General features: G+C 43.2%; 1 protein-coding gene across 2 annotated transcripts in view; it reads right to left on the reverse strand.

Moving 5' to 3' along the window:
• The window catches only part of USP3 (ubiquitin specific peptidase 3), a 68,654-nt gene that overhangs the window by 22,596 nt on the left and 31,932 nt on the right, over positions 1-14,126 (reverse strand). For both annotated transcript variants that reach the window (XM_034782765.1, XM_034782766.1), the window contains exons 4-5: positions 3,794-3,877; positions 1,232-1,313 (exon numbers count right to left, since the gene is read on the reverse strand). In XM_034782765.1, the coding sequence (XP_034638656.1) occupies positions 1,232-1,313; positions 3,794-3,877 (166 nt within the window). The remainder of the gene's footprint in view (positions 1-1,231; positions 1,314-3,793; positions 3,878-14,126) is intronic.

Genomic DNA, 14,126 nt, shown 5'->3' on the forward strand with positions numbered 1-14,126 from the left:
GACCTATCCTCTGTGAGCTCATCGAATACTTTTTTTGAACCCAGTTTTATTTTTGGCCTTCACGTCATCCCCTGGAAATTAGTTCCGCGGGTTGACTGAGCGATGTGTGAAGAAGTACTTCCTTATGTTTAAAACCTGCTGTCTATTCATTTAATTGGGTGATCCCTGGTTCTTATGTTATGAGAAGGGGTAAATAACACTGCCTTATTTACTTTCTTCACACACATGATTTTTATAGCCATCTATCATACCCACCTCTCAAGTCATCTCTTTTCTAAACTGACTAGTCCTAATCTTTTTTAATTTCTCCTTGTATGGAAGCTGTACCATGCCCCTAATCATTTTTGTTGCCTTCTCTGTAACTTTTCCAGTTCTAATATATCTTTTTGAGATGGGACAACCAGAACTGCGTGCAGTATTCAAGTTGTGAACGTACTATGAATTTATAGAATAGCATTACGATATTTTCTGTCTTATCTGTTTGTCCCTTTCCTATTGGTTCCTAACATCCTTTTAAGGCTTTTTGACTGCTGCTGCACATTTAACAGATGTTTTCATAGAACTATTCAGAATGACTCCAAGATCTCTTTCTTAAGTGGCTACAGATAATTTATAACCAATCATTTTGTATATATAGCTGTGACTTCCCTCCCCCCCATGAGCATTACTTTGCACTTATTATCAACACTGAATTTCATCTGCCATTTTGTTGACAAGTCACTTGGTTTAGTGAGATCCCTTTGGAACTCTTCACAGTCAGTTCTGGACTTCCCTATCTTGACTAACTTTGTATCATCTACTAACTTTGCCACCTCTCTGATTACCCGCTTTTCTCAATTTGCAATTACCTCCTTAACTAATAGGGAGGAATGGTTTGTGCCCTTTTCTTCTGCAATTGACAATTTGACTGCAATACTCATCTACCAGACAAGAGGCTGCCTCTTACCTATCTCTGCTTTTCAGCCCAATTGGCACTAGTTGTTTCCTAGTTAGCTAAGCAACAGGGAAGCTCAAGCACTAGGTTAGTGTGATTACAAGAGGACACCAGCAATTTTTAAAAAAGAAATAAGTCACCTCTCCATTAGAGGAAGGCAGAGAGATACAACAAATACATGACATTTAAAATTTGAAGCCAGATTATAACCACTTTAAAACTAGGTCAACATTAGGCCCATTTTGAGCCTTGGTAAGTTGACGAAGCCCCTTCAAGCACTGAAAGCGTTGTACTTACATTTACTTTTAATAACTTGCTGTTCAGAGATGAATTTTCCAATAGTTTTCTCTTCCTATGTCTGTCTGCTGTAAAAGCTGAACTATAGTAAAGGAATAAATTAGTTAAAACATGTTATTTATTATAAAAAACAATATAAAATGGACAAAGTGAGTGTGCATTCTCTTAATGTCTAACAGTTACAGATCAGATCATTAACATTCAAGAGCAGAAAGGCCTTCCCCAGTTTCAACATATGCTTTTATAGAGGTACAATAGACATTTAATATTTGTCTTAAAATAGAAAAGATACAAGCTCTTCTTTTAATAGTGTCTAATACAGGGGTTCTCAAACTGGAGGTCGGGACCCCCCAGGGGGTCGCAACGTTATTACATGGGGGGTCGTGAGCTGTCAGCCTCCACCCCAAACCCTGCTTTGCTTCCAGCATTTATAATGGAGTTAAATTAAAACCACTTTTTTATATATTTATAAGGGGGGGTTCACACACAGAGGCTTGCTATGTGAAAGGGGTCACCAGTACAAAAGTTTGAGACCCACTGGTCTAGTATCTGAATTAATGTAATTATGTTATGCTATGGTGAGTACCCTGAAGCATGTCCTAATTATCTCGCAACTTCTGATCTGAAAACATACTTCATATTTTTTTAATCAAAGGGACACTTCATATTGAATTTCTCCAGTGGCACTTCTTGTCTTCCGAAGTGTCTCTCCAGAGCTTTAGAAAGACACTCTAAAATAAGTGCAGAGCCAAACAATTTAAGGCAGAAAACAACTTGAGCCATAAGCTTTGCAGTTTCTCTCAGACAAACACTAACAATATTATATCAAAAAAGTCCATTCTTAGAAAATTATTTGGTGTAATGCTCTAAGGACTTCATATGTTGCTAATCAATGACAGTCACTTACACTAAACATACTTTTATAGCCTTTAAGATAAGCTTTTAGAAGACAAAGTGCCCAAGTAAGAAGTGAACTGTCTTACAGTTATTCAAAACAGCTGGAAACCTGTAAGAAGCACAAAATAAACTGTTGAGATGCTACTGGTTCATGAGAAATTATGCAGTGCACCACTGCAGTGTGATCTAATGTATCTAGATCCTCCACTGCTGTGTGCAAAATATATCAGTGTTTGTCAGGCCAGGGTGAGGGGAGACTCCCAAACAACAAGTTCCTTCATAGAAATGTGCATCATAGGATAACAGTGTTCCTCCAAGAGTGCTCTGGCACCAGCCAAGAGGCAAAATTTAAAATATAAAAAACCTAAAGACAAGTAGCATGCTATAGCAACGTTCTTCAATATTTCCTTTGCCGTTTCAAGTCTATAGTTTAAATACTTTTGACCATGAAGTCACTGCAATGGGCTTTCACCTTGGGATATGGCTACTAGCCATGAGTTGGCCTTGACAGTGACAACCTTCACCTCTGAAAAACTAAGTTGCAGATTTTCTCCAAGTCTTCCCTAAATATTAAATACATCCCTCATCCACATGTTGTACACTTGTTATCAACCCAGCAAATAATGGAATGAAAAACAATGAGTGTTAGTATTTCCTAGCCGCATTCAAATGAGACAGCAGATGGAAGTGGAGAGGGTCTCAGCTTAGGACAATGCCAAATGGGAGATTCTGATGCCAAAGTGACACATTTAGCGTACCAGTATCAGAAGATTTTCCAACATCACAGCCACTTGTTAGTGGTGTTGGTGTCTGAACTCTGGGACAGCCAAACAATATTTGGAAGAACCTTTGTGTGCCTAGACTTCCACAAGATATTTTGCAAAGTTTCCAAGTAAACTATGAAAGCCCTAATATTTTGCTCTCCTGAACTGGCTGCAGCATGTGCATGATAAAGATTATAATATTTCTCAGTAGAAGAGACCTAGATAAGTCACAATAAAGCACTGCTCTTCTGTAACTCAGTATACAATTATTATAAGTTCATGAGCTTTCCTCATCTTCAGATGTTCAGAAACCAGGCCACGCAGTTAACATTTATCAGGATATTTCCCCCTTCCATTTCCACTTTAAGTGCTCTGCTCCAGCAACCAAATCTTAATTTTGGGAACCCATGCCTGCTTCTTGGCAAGACGTTTCCCAAGATATTCTTGACAAGGACTGAATGCCTCAGTCAGCACATAGACTAGGGGTTCTCAAACTGGGGGTCAGGATCCCTCAGGGGGTCGTGTGGTTATTACATGGGGGGTCGTGAGCTGTCAGACTCCACCCCAAACCCCGCTTTGCATCTAGCATTTATAATGGACTTAAATATATAAAAAAGTGTTTTTTAATTTATAAGGGGGGGGGTCACACTCAGAGGCTTGCTATGTGAAAGGAGTCACCAGTAAAAAAAGTTTGAGAACTTCTGACATAGACAAAGCTGCTTGTTAATTGCATTTCCATGAGTTTCAATGTAGAAGTCATCCCAACCCCGTAATCCTGGTATCTCTTTTAGATGATGAAAAGGCTTGTACAAGGACAATGTACAAAAAGAAAATCCATTCAAATTAAACAATATCCAAGTCCACTCAGAGCGGGGAGGGGAGTGGTAAGCAGGTTACTTACTTTTCCAAGTTCTGTAGGTGCTCCCTGACTTTCTGTACCAGGCCCAGCTTGGTATCATTGACTACAAAATCATCACAGCGATAACTGCAAGAAAAACAATCAGCAAGTGTAAAGGGTTTCAGTGACACATAGCACTTCAAAGCCTGGATATAGCAGATGAGCTCACATGACTATGGGAGCAAGTACTGGAGGCAATAGGTATTTAGGGTAAGAGTTTTGAGAAGTGGGTTAAAGAGTTTTGAGAAGTTTGAGGAGCCGCAAGCGCACTAGCTCACTATCCGTCCACACTGGCAAGGCACGTAGAGTGCTCTGACTCCATGGCTAGAGCACTCCTGGTACTCCACATTGGCGAGTAGAATAACGTTTGATGCACCCCCGCTGGAGCGCCCCAGCGTCAGTGTGAACAAAGTGTTGGGTTATTGCGCTCTGATCAGCCTCCGGAAATGTCCCATAATCCCCTTAAGTCAAGTGGCCACTCTTGTCATTGTTTTTGATATGCCCTTTGAAAGCTCCATTTGACATCCAGCATGCTTATCTGCTCCGAGACAAAGCAACCATTACCGTGGAATGCTGTGGGGGGAGGAGAGGTTTGTTGCTGTCTGAACTTACAAGACAGCATGCTGACATGCTCTCAGCCCCTCAAAAAACCCACTCTCCCCCCCCTACACACATACATACAACACACTCCCTGTCACACTCCACCCCACCCCTCCATTTGAAAAGCATGTGGCAGCCACTTGCATACTGGGATAGCTAACACAATGCACTGCTCTCTGTGGCCGTTGCAAGAGCTGCTAATGTGGCCATGCCAGCATAGGCGGCGAGTTATATGGGCCCATGGTGTGCATGTTCCACCAATATTCCTGAAGGTGGGGCCAGCTCCACCAATGTTTGGGCCCCAGGCCCCGTGCTTTGGGGTGCTCTCACCTTGGGGGCAGCTCCCCCCTTCCCCGGAGCCCCTGCATGCTGCGGAGAGTCCGTCCCTCCCACCCCCCGACCCGGCTCACAGTCCATTGGCCAGGAACCCCAGCCAATGGGAGCTGCAGGGGGCGGTGCCAGAGCTGCCTGGTTGCGCCTCCACAGCAGGGAAGGGCAGAGAGCGAGCAGCAGGAGTCTGTCCCTGTCAGACAGACACAGCCGGTGAGCTGGGAGGTTGTGGGGACAGACAGACACAAGGACACAGCCAGGGGCTGTGGGGACACACAGATGGAGCCGTGGGCGGGGAAAAAGGAGCAGCGATGGGCACCCCAGGGCTGGCATAAAATACACAGGACAGAGGGAGCTTCCTGAGGGGGCTATAGCAAACCTCCTCTCCCCCGCCCCCCTCCGCAGCACAGACCCAGGCTGCAGCTGGCTCCGTCCATCACTCCCCCCAGCCCCACAGAGACCCACACAACCCTCTGCCCCCCCCGAGAAACCCCCAATGGCCCATGACCCCTCTCCAGAGAGCCCCCCTTTGTGCCAGACAACTCCCCTCCCCCACTGTCTCCCCTGCTCCAGAGCTCCCTACAATCTCCCCCTTTGCCTTCCCCCTCCCCCTCAGCCCATTGGCCGGGGGGGCTCCCAACCTATTGGCCAGCACAACCAATGGGAGCTGCACCTGAGGCAGGGCGCCTGCTTGCAGATGCAGACCTGCCTGGCTGTGCCTCCACAGCATGGGGCAGGGGAGCCACAGGTGAGCAAGCCCCGGTCATCATGATCACAGGCACAGCAATTCTCTGGATATTTAATTTCACTGAGGCAAGTAATTCAATCTACTCTTCCTTTCCTGACAGTTTGTGGCTTTTCCTGTAAGAACTCTTACAATTTCTTTGCAAAGAAGTCCATTTGTAGTTTTTTCACTTGAGAAGTATATTTTCTGCTTGTTCATAAGCTCATTTATTGTGTTAACTCGGTTTTATAGGTAATATAAAAAGTCACTTGAATTATACCTATTTTTTTCCATTGGTCCAAAAACACATGGAAGATGTGCAGATTTTTATTTCTGTGGGCCAAACCACCCTGTGTAGAAATATAAATGTCGGAGACAGAAAAGCTCTTTAAGGGTAAAGGTCTCTTCAGGAAATTTTCCTCAAGTCATTCATTCTTCTGGGCATTCCATTCTATTGTTCCTTCCTATAGTGATACAGGTCTGTCGCATCTTACGCGCATTTAACATGTGCGATTTCAGCTTTCCGCGGTCAGCAAAAACAAAATCAAAAGAAAGAAAAATAACAATTTTAATACTGTACCTGTAGTGACGGCGATTCCGCCCGCCATTGAACTCAATGTAATTTTGACTATACGCGGTTTTCGCTTTATGCGCTGACTGCGGAACGTAACCCCAGCGTAAGATGAGAGACCTGTAATGATCAGTGTTTCCACCCACAGGGGAGAGGCAGAAGACTGGGTCAACCCTGCAGTGACTCTGCCTCTACTCTTGTTCTCTGTCTGCTCCCTCTACCAGCCCCTTTGGTCTCCCTAAGATTGCCCCTACGATTACTCCCTCTGGGTCTTCTTTCTCTGGAGCTTCTCATGAAGTAAAGTCTGTCATTACAGGCTCTTATCTCTGTAATGTATTTATTTTTGATGTATTTATTAAGTGTTAATTAATGCCCTGTGGGAGTCCCCTTCAACCCTCTGTATAAATTGATCCTCTTTTTTCCATATGTTTTGCCCATAGAGTTTTCTGCAGCCCTAGGGCAACCAGCAGTAACCCCTGTGCCTTTGCAATGGGGTGAGGGAAGGAGACCATGGGTTCCCTATTTATGTGATTTGCAAGAAGTATTATCATTCCTCAAGGTACCAAATGTGTTTAAATGATACAAGTGCCTTGTAAAATCCCAAAGCAAGCTCATTTTCATTTCTCATGTAATAATCTCATATACAGTATACACACATTTTCATTAATTATGAGTTGAATTTATTATTAATTATTATTACTATTATTATTATTAGCTAGGTTACTTTTTTTTTTTCAATGTGGCAAAAAGTGTGCTATTTTATGGGTTGAATGATTGAATGACATAATAACCCCCCCCCAATGTCCGCCACTAAGTCCGGTAATTTTGTCAAGTGTTCGTTGCACAACATGCTGGTGCCTACCCCTGCCTCGTGCTTCAGGGGGTCACGGGATCCAGGGCGGCCTGGGGACTTAGAGGGGGGCCTGGCGCTGGCAGCAGCGAGTGACCTGGCTCCAGGCCACTCCGCTCCACCTCCTTGGCTCCCGGCATTGCTTGGGGCGTGGGGCTTTGGGGAAGAGGCGGGGTGAGAAGAGGCAGGGCGGAGCAGGGTTGCTCGCTGCTGTCGGCACCAGGCACCCTGCTAACTCCCCAGGCCACCCTGGAGCCCACATCCCCCTGAAGCGCAGGGCCCCCCAAAGTGCGGGGCCCAGGGCGGTTGTCCCGGTCCGTCCTATGGATGGGACGGATCCACTTGGGCAACACCAAAAATTATACAAACCTGCCGCCCATGCACGCCAGTGCACTGGCAGCTGGCAGTGTGGACAGACTGCAGTGCTTTCCCTACTGCGCTCTAGGAAGGCTGGTTTAACTCAAAGCGCTCTACATCGGCAAGTGTAGCCATGCCCTAAATTTCCAAGTCCTGGTCCAGTGCCTGAACCACAAGCTCATCCAATAGGTTTTTGTAAGATGTATTTCCACTACAAGTTATTTGTGTGAGAAGGTTTTATGTATGCGCTGTACAATGGGAGCGAACAGCATGGAAATGTCTAGAAATCAAGTAAGCATTTGGAAGCTGTCAGGAGAAGCAGCAGCAGGGAGACTGCTATTAACAGAAACCATTAACTGTGTTGTGTAAAGAAAGAGCCTGATTCCCCAACTGCCTTCATACCTCATGCAAAGTGAGCATAAAATTCTATCAAATCAAAATGGCAGCATTTTCACCCCCTCTGCAGAACTGACATTACACAAGTCGCATGGTAGTGAGAATCAGGCCCCACGGCATTTGTAACACAGCTAATGAACAAATGCTAACAGAATCCTTACAACATAGAACAACTTCAACGCATGTTTCACAGCAGTCTACATCTTCATCCAAGGGGAAGAATCTCTTAATGAGGGCAGATAGCTCAGGCTGCTTTCCTGATTAAGCAGAGTCCACTATCAAAATCTACACTTCTGGAGAAGCTATATTCCACACCCACGGAACAGCTCGCTATACTTTAAACCTGTAATTTGACATGCAGTTAAGATTACGAGCTTCCCAATACTGTGCATCAAAACAACTGCAAGATCCACTCTCAGGCAGCTCAAGCTTTCCAAAGGTCTCCCCCGAAATAACTCTTCATTGCAAGAGCCTGCTCTAAGAAAATACACCAGCTGTAACTAGTGAGAACAAATTCTACAGCATGCAATATTGGTGTTCACAGTTACTAGGTCTACAATAGCGAAGCTGACAATGATAGGAAATGGAGCTGCCTTAGAAGAGGTCTAGAAAGGATGAACCAGAACCAGAGAGGAATCCTGCACACATGAGGAGGGGAGGAGAAACGTCATCGTTGTTTAACGTTTCTATTGCAGTATTGCTGAGGCCTCACCCAGATTACGGTCCACTGTTTAGGCACCATATAAACATGTAGTGACAGTCACATCAAGAATTTTGCAGCAAATTCTTTAAAGATACATGCACAGCTAGCAGCCTCTTTCTAAAGGGAGACTAGGCCTTCAGGGAATGCTTGCAAAAACCGTCTGAAAAATACACGCTCCACTCTGTCTTTTGTCTTGAGGTACAAGTAAATGTGCACGCACATTTGGGGAGGAGGAGAGGAAGATGGGAAAAAAGATTTATGTCCCACAGAGAAGACTGCTTCAAGAGGATATCCCCGACTGCTCTCAGCCAAGCCTTTCATATTCCCCTCCCATATATGCACACAGAACAAAGGAGACAAACCTTCCCCTCCATGAGTTTGATGCAGAACCACTCAGCTGCACCCCCTTTGCTGCTTGTTGGGCCAGTGATGATGCAAGAAGGCAAGGGGTGTCGCTTCAAAAAGATGCATCAGCCAGGGATCTGAGAGAAACCCAGACTCCAGCCCTGAACAACCCCCAGCCACGTGGAGGCTGAGCCAGGCTGTATTTCAGCCCCCAACACCACCTCTGAGCAATGGAAGCAGAGTCAGTGCAGATGCAATGCTACTTTGAGCCACCAGAATGCAAGGACTGCACCCTGATGCTTCCCATAGGAGAACCAGTACAGTACAGGGGCCAGAGGGAAGAAAGGGGCAAGGTGCATTCTAACTGCCCTATGTAGATCCCATTGACGCATGCCAGAAGGTTCCTAGTGCACATTAGTATAGTACTGAATCAGACGAGACTACATGGATGCATGCTAGCTTTTAGAGTGTGTCAGCAGGGTCTACACAGGGCATTTAGAGCACTCTACAGTTTACAACCCTCTGGCATGCACTGCCACCCCTGTACACTAGCCCTTAGTTACTCAATGAAAATGCACCCATCATTTTATCTCCTATGCAGAGCTTAAGGAAGAGCACTTTCTATATTTTAAATTTATTTCCTTGTGTCTGTTACAGCTGTCCCCCTGCTGGATTTGAGTGGCCGCGGCCCGCCATGGAACTGACCAAAGTCACAGCCTGGCCCTGCTCATGGAAATGGCTTGTGCAGACTGACTGGAGCCATTGCTCTGCTCAGGGAGGTGGGGGCTTTTTCGCTCCTTTGTTCGGACCCGGCTCGGTGTAGGGTGCTCTGCCCAGGTATGCAAGACCTAAAGTGGCCACATAGCTGAGCACGAGTCATACCTGTGACTCAGAACTTGCCCAGACATGTCCTGTGCCTACCTGCAGTTTCTCTGCCTTCTCTCCTCCCCTGGATTAAGGGAACCAATCAAAGTTACTGGCGGGAAACTGCCTGAATTTGCCCTTAAAACCAGACATTTTCTGATCAGACCCCTGGAGAAGGTCCTTGCTTTCCCACCTGGTCTGATCAGTTAGGGGTCTTTGGGGGGCTCTCACCCTGCTCTTGTTTGTTTCTGAACGTACCCTCGTTTTTAAACTCCCCTCCCATGAACAAGGAATTTGTGCCTGGAGATCTCCTGATTATTGTAAGCGAATCGAGTCCTCTCTGCGTACTCTGATGCTGAAACTGCTGTTCCTGCTGCTGCTTTGGGGATTGGTAAGGAAAAACCTCTTGCACACGCCCCTTGTTCTAGCTGCTGGCTTTCTCATGCAGACCCAAGCTAACTCCTTGGTCTGTATCTGTAATCTGCTTCTAGCTCCTTTGCTGCTGGAAATAAGCCTGGTGCAGCCACCACTAGTTAAACCCCCCCCCCCCCCCCCTTGAAGCTGTATCCTGGGCACACACCACTCTACCCTCTGGAACTACTCCTAGTATAAAGGGCACCCATTAGGTTAGATTTAGCCTTTAGTCTAGATAAATTGTAATTTCATTTTGCATAGTTGTGGTTAAATTAGGTTTAGAAAATTGCTTGCATTGTACTCTGTAAGTTAGGCTTAAAGAATTGTTGCATTGTGTTTTGTTACTTGCTAATTTGTGTAGTCTTGGTTAAGTTAAATCATAGATAAGATTTTGCTGTGTTCTGTATAATTGTCTCTCTGCTGTTTAAACTTGCAGCCTGTCTCTGTCTGTCTGTCTCTCTCAATCCCTTCCCCCAGGTGCTCACCCTGCTCCTACTGCTGCCAGACCTCAATTGTATTACTGAAGTCTAGCATAAAACCCCATTGGTTACCCTTTTTCTCTCTAATACCCCTCACATTTTACATTTACACCACTGTGACATATTTTTATCTAGAGTTCTTGGTTATTTAACACATTTTACCCATAACTATTAGTTGATTATATGCTGCTGTGACACACCCTTTGCATAGAAACCGTTAGCTACCTGTTACATTTATACTTCAGTGTTAATTGGTTACCAACTGTATTGGACCCCACTATTGAAACCCCCTATCCTCTTTACTAAAAGAAACCCCTCCCCAATTGTCTACCTTAACAAACCCTATATCCCTCACTATTAAATTTTCCCTGTTTTTGCATTTTCTTAATAAAGTTTATTTTGCACCCCACCAGTGCAGTAGTTGCCCCCCAAGATCCGCTACCTGCTGGCAGGGTCACCTTGAAAATATTTACTTTCTGAACTGTAGCCATTTCTCTCCTTTTCCCTCTAGTATAAGACTTGCTTTGTTTTTTTAAAAAGTGTGAATATATAATAATCAGCTCAAGTTACTCCCCTGCTTGTCTGAATCAGTGCTTTGTCAAAGTGTCTACACGAGACACTTCAACGATTCACAATATTTTCACTGCATTCATCTTTGAGATTTTGCTGACTTTTTGAACTATTACTAGCCTTAATTCAAATATAAATAACTTGCCCTGTTGTAGTTTAAGTACGTTTGGAGTTGAAAAATGAAGGGAGCAGAGCACCTTTTTGCAGAAAGTGATATCCACAAGATCAGCTTGCACAGGATTTCTGCCAATGCTATATGCAAGAGAAGAAATTCACTCAAATTTCTTAAAACAACTAAGATTTCCATACACTGAAAATAACCCAATTATCACTTCCAAGTATGAAATATACAGCCACAGAATGGCCATTGTCAATATAAGGAAACTGATAAAGAAACAGGTTTTCTCCATTTACGTTACCAGTGACACCCTATTATGAAAAAGGAAGGGTCCTGTTAAGTTTGCTTTACCTTTCATTCATTTATGCTTTTTTAAGTAAAAGTACTTTGCTTACATTGGTCAGTTTCACTTCCCTGCTCACACTAACTGGGTGCTGCTGTGTTTGTTTCTTCCAACAGAGCCTACCACTTTAGGGCAAGTTACACACATCACAACTCTGAATCACTGGAAAGGATGGAGTGGATGGATGCTGGGGTGGCTTGTGTTGTTCCTAGCACCAACATGCCCATACTCCTGCCTGAATGGGGACATTAGTTACCTTGACTCCGTAACAGCCTACATCTGTAAACAGGTAATGAAAGCCAACCTTAATGAAACAGCAACAGAACATTTCATCTCAGATGAAGGAACTACAACGCCACTAATATATGGATATAACAGGCTGCCTGCCACTAAATATACAATTAAATGTTCTTTTAGTTCTCAGGTTCATGTAAGTCCAAACCCTGATTTTGAGAATCAGACACAAAATGGTTTATTTTTTGTTTGTTTGTTTTTAAAGAGACTTAGAAAGCCTGTTTTCAATACAAATGTTTTCATAGTACTTCAGAATTAAATGGACAGTTCTTTTAAGCCATTGTGAACTCAAGCACTACTTTACTACAGAAAGAGTGGAAAATAAAACTGACTAGAAACAAAAGTGAAACTGGTAAGTTTAGATTTAAACCAGTAAAAAAAAAAAAAAGGGAGCAACAGCAGCATTGGAACAATAGCACAATGGAAACATCAAAATAGAAATCATGTTTAAAATCCAATCTACAATTTTTTAGTTTAAGAAATAATGAGATTTCTACCTAAATGCCAGGTGAATATTGACATGTTCTTTTAATTTGTGATCATTAGGATTACCACAGATTGAACTATGTGCCACTTGGCATATTGCAGATGTGCAGTATGCTTTTAACAAAGGTTGTATGGGATAAAGTGTGTAGTGCAGGGTGGGGGCTATGAAGAATACTTCCTTATATGGTTTAGCATGGCATTTTCCCCTCTTATATACTTTCTATTTTTAGCATCTCAGCTTTAAGTCCCAAGTCTAGTCTCTCCTGGCCCCCATAGCTGCTAAAAATGGCCTTAAGCCATAAATGTACTGCTCCGGGGAACTGTTAAATTTAATGCTGAACAATATCACTAGGTCACAAATCCTCAAGGTGCTTTATAAATCTTGAATGAAGTTTAGAGACATACGGTTAAGGTTAAGAATAATTAAAATAATCAAATGTCCTTGATCATATTAACACCTTAAATTCCTGAATTTAAAAAAAAAAAAAAAAACCTTAACTTACTTTTCATAACTAATGCCACCTGCTTTTTAAATTCCACTCACAGTTTATACTTCAGTTTCACTTACTGGTTTTCATGCACTAGCATGAGCAAGTGTTTAGACAGCAGCCATCACAAAGTAATGTGTAATTTTTCTTTTTTTTTTTTCTTTATTCATTCAATCTTCAAATGTAAAAAAAACTTCATTTTTACAAAACCTATGTTTTGAGCCTTAATCAACAGAACCATATCCCTTTAAGACAGGGGTTCTCAAACTGGGACCCCCTCAGGGGGTCACGAGGTTATTACGTGGGGGGTCACGAGCTGTCAGCTTCCACCCCAAACCCCGCTTCACCTCCAGCACTTATAATAGTGTGAAATATAAAAAAATAAGTGTTTTAATTGATGAGGGGTCGTACTCAGAGGCTTGCTGTGTGAAAGGAGTTACCAGTACAACAGTTTGAGAACCACTGCTTTAAGAGAGAACAAGACTGAGAAGTCAGAAATTTGACCTACCAGTTGCATCTGGGATAACACGCACACGAGAAGCATATTACGCAAATATATGAACAGGACTCTTTCTCCTGCTCTGCTAGTCATCTGTATGCATGTTAGAACAGAGCAAACAGATTTACAAGAATCCTTCAGGAAATCTTATACTTCAGGAAGCAGGCTTCTTATAAATATCATTTTACTGCTAGTGCACAGGAAAAGAGCAGAAGAGCATAGCAGGGGAAAACATTTTGTGCTAGCCTGAGAAGCAAAACCTCTACTCCTTGTAAGCATATAGTGGCTGGTTAGAGTAAACTGAAAAGCCATTTACCTGTTAAGAACTGAGTCTACACAGCTCCTGAAACTCATGCTCTCATCCCCAATACAGGGAGCTGCACTCTATCTACTGCTTCAGGAGTTAGCAGAGGGTCAAAATACAGAACCCTAAACATATAAGGAAGGGAAGATTTGATTTTCAAATATCTTTAAAAAAAGAAGAACAGGAGTACTTGTGGCACCTTAGAGACTATCAAATTTATTAGAGCATAAGCTTTCGTGGACTACAGCCCACTTCTTCGGATGCATATATGTTCCAACCTATCTTGTACCATCCTATGCAATTCCTGTTGTACTATAATCAATACACTTATATTATGATGCATACTTTCTCTAACTTTCACATTGCCACACACATCCGTGTAATCTGGACACACACATAAAAACAAACCACAGCTGTGTGAGCCAGGTAGGTTCAGACACATTTTCTGACTGCCATTTCTGCAACTATTAGCAGCAACGTTTGCTTTCATATTTTAGGACCCATTACTAAAAAAGCAAATCTTCCACTAAAAACAAAAATGATTGTACCCAAATCTCCACTGTGGAATCAGGCCTATTGTAACTGTTCATTTATTTATTTT

The sequence above is a fragment of the Trachemys scripta genome, chromosome 10, assembly GCF_013100865.1.
Source record: "Trachemys scripta elegans isolate TJP31775 chromosome 10, CAS_Tse_1.0, whole genome shotgun sequence".
Taxonomy (NCBI): domain Eukaryota; kingdom Metazoa; phylum Chordata; order Testudines; family Emydidae; genus Trachemys; species Trachemys scripta.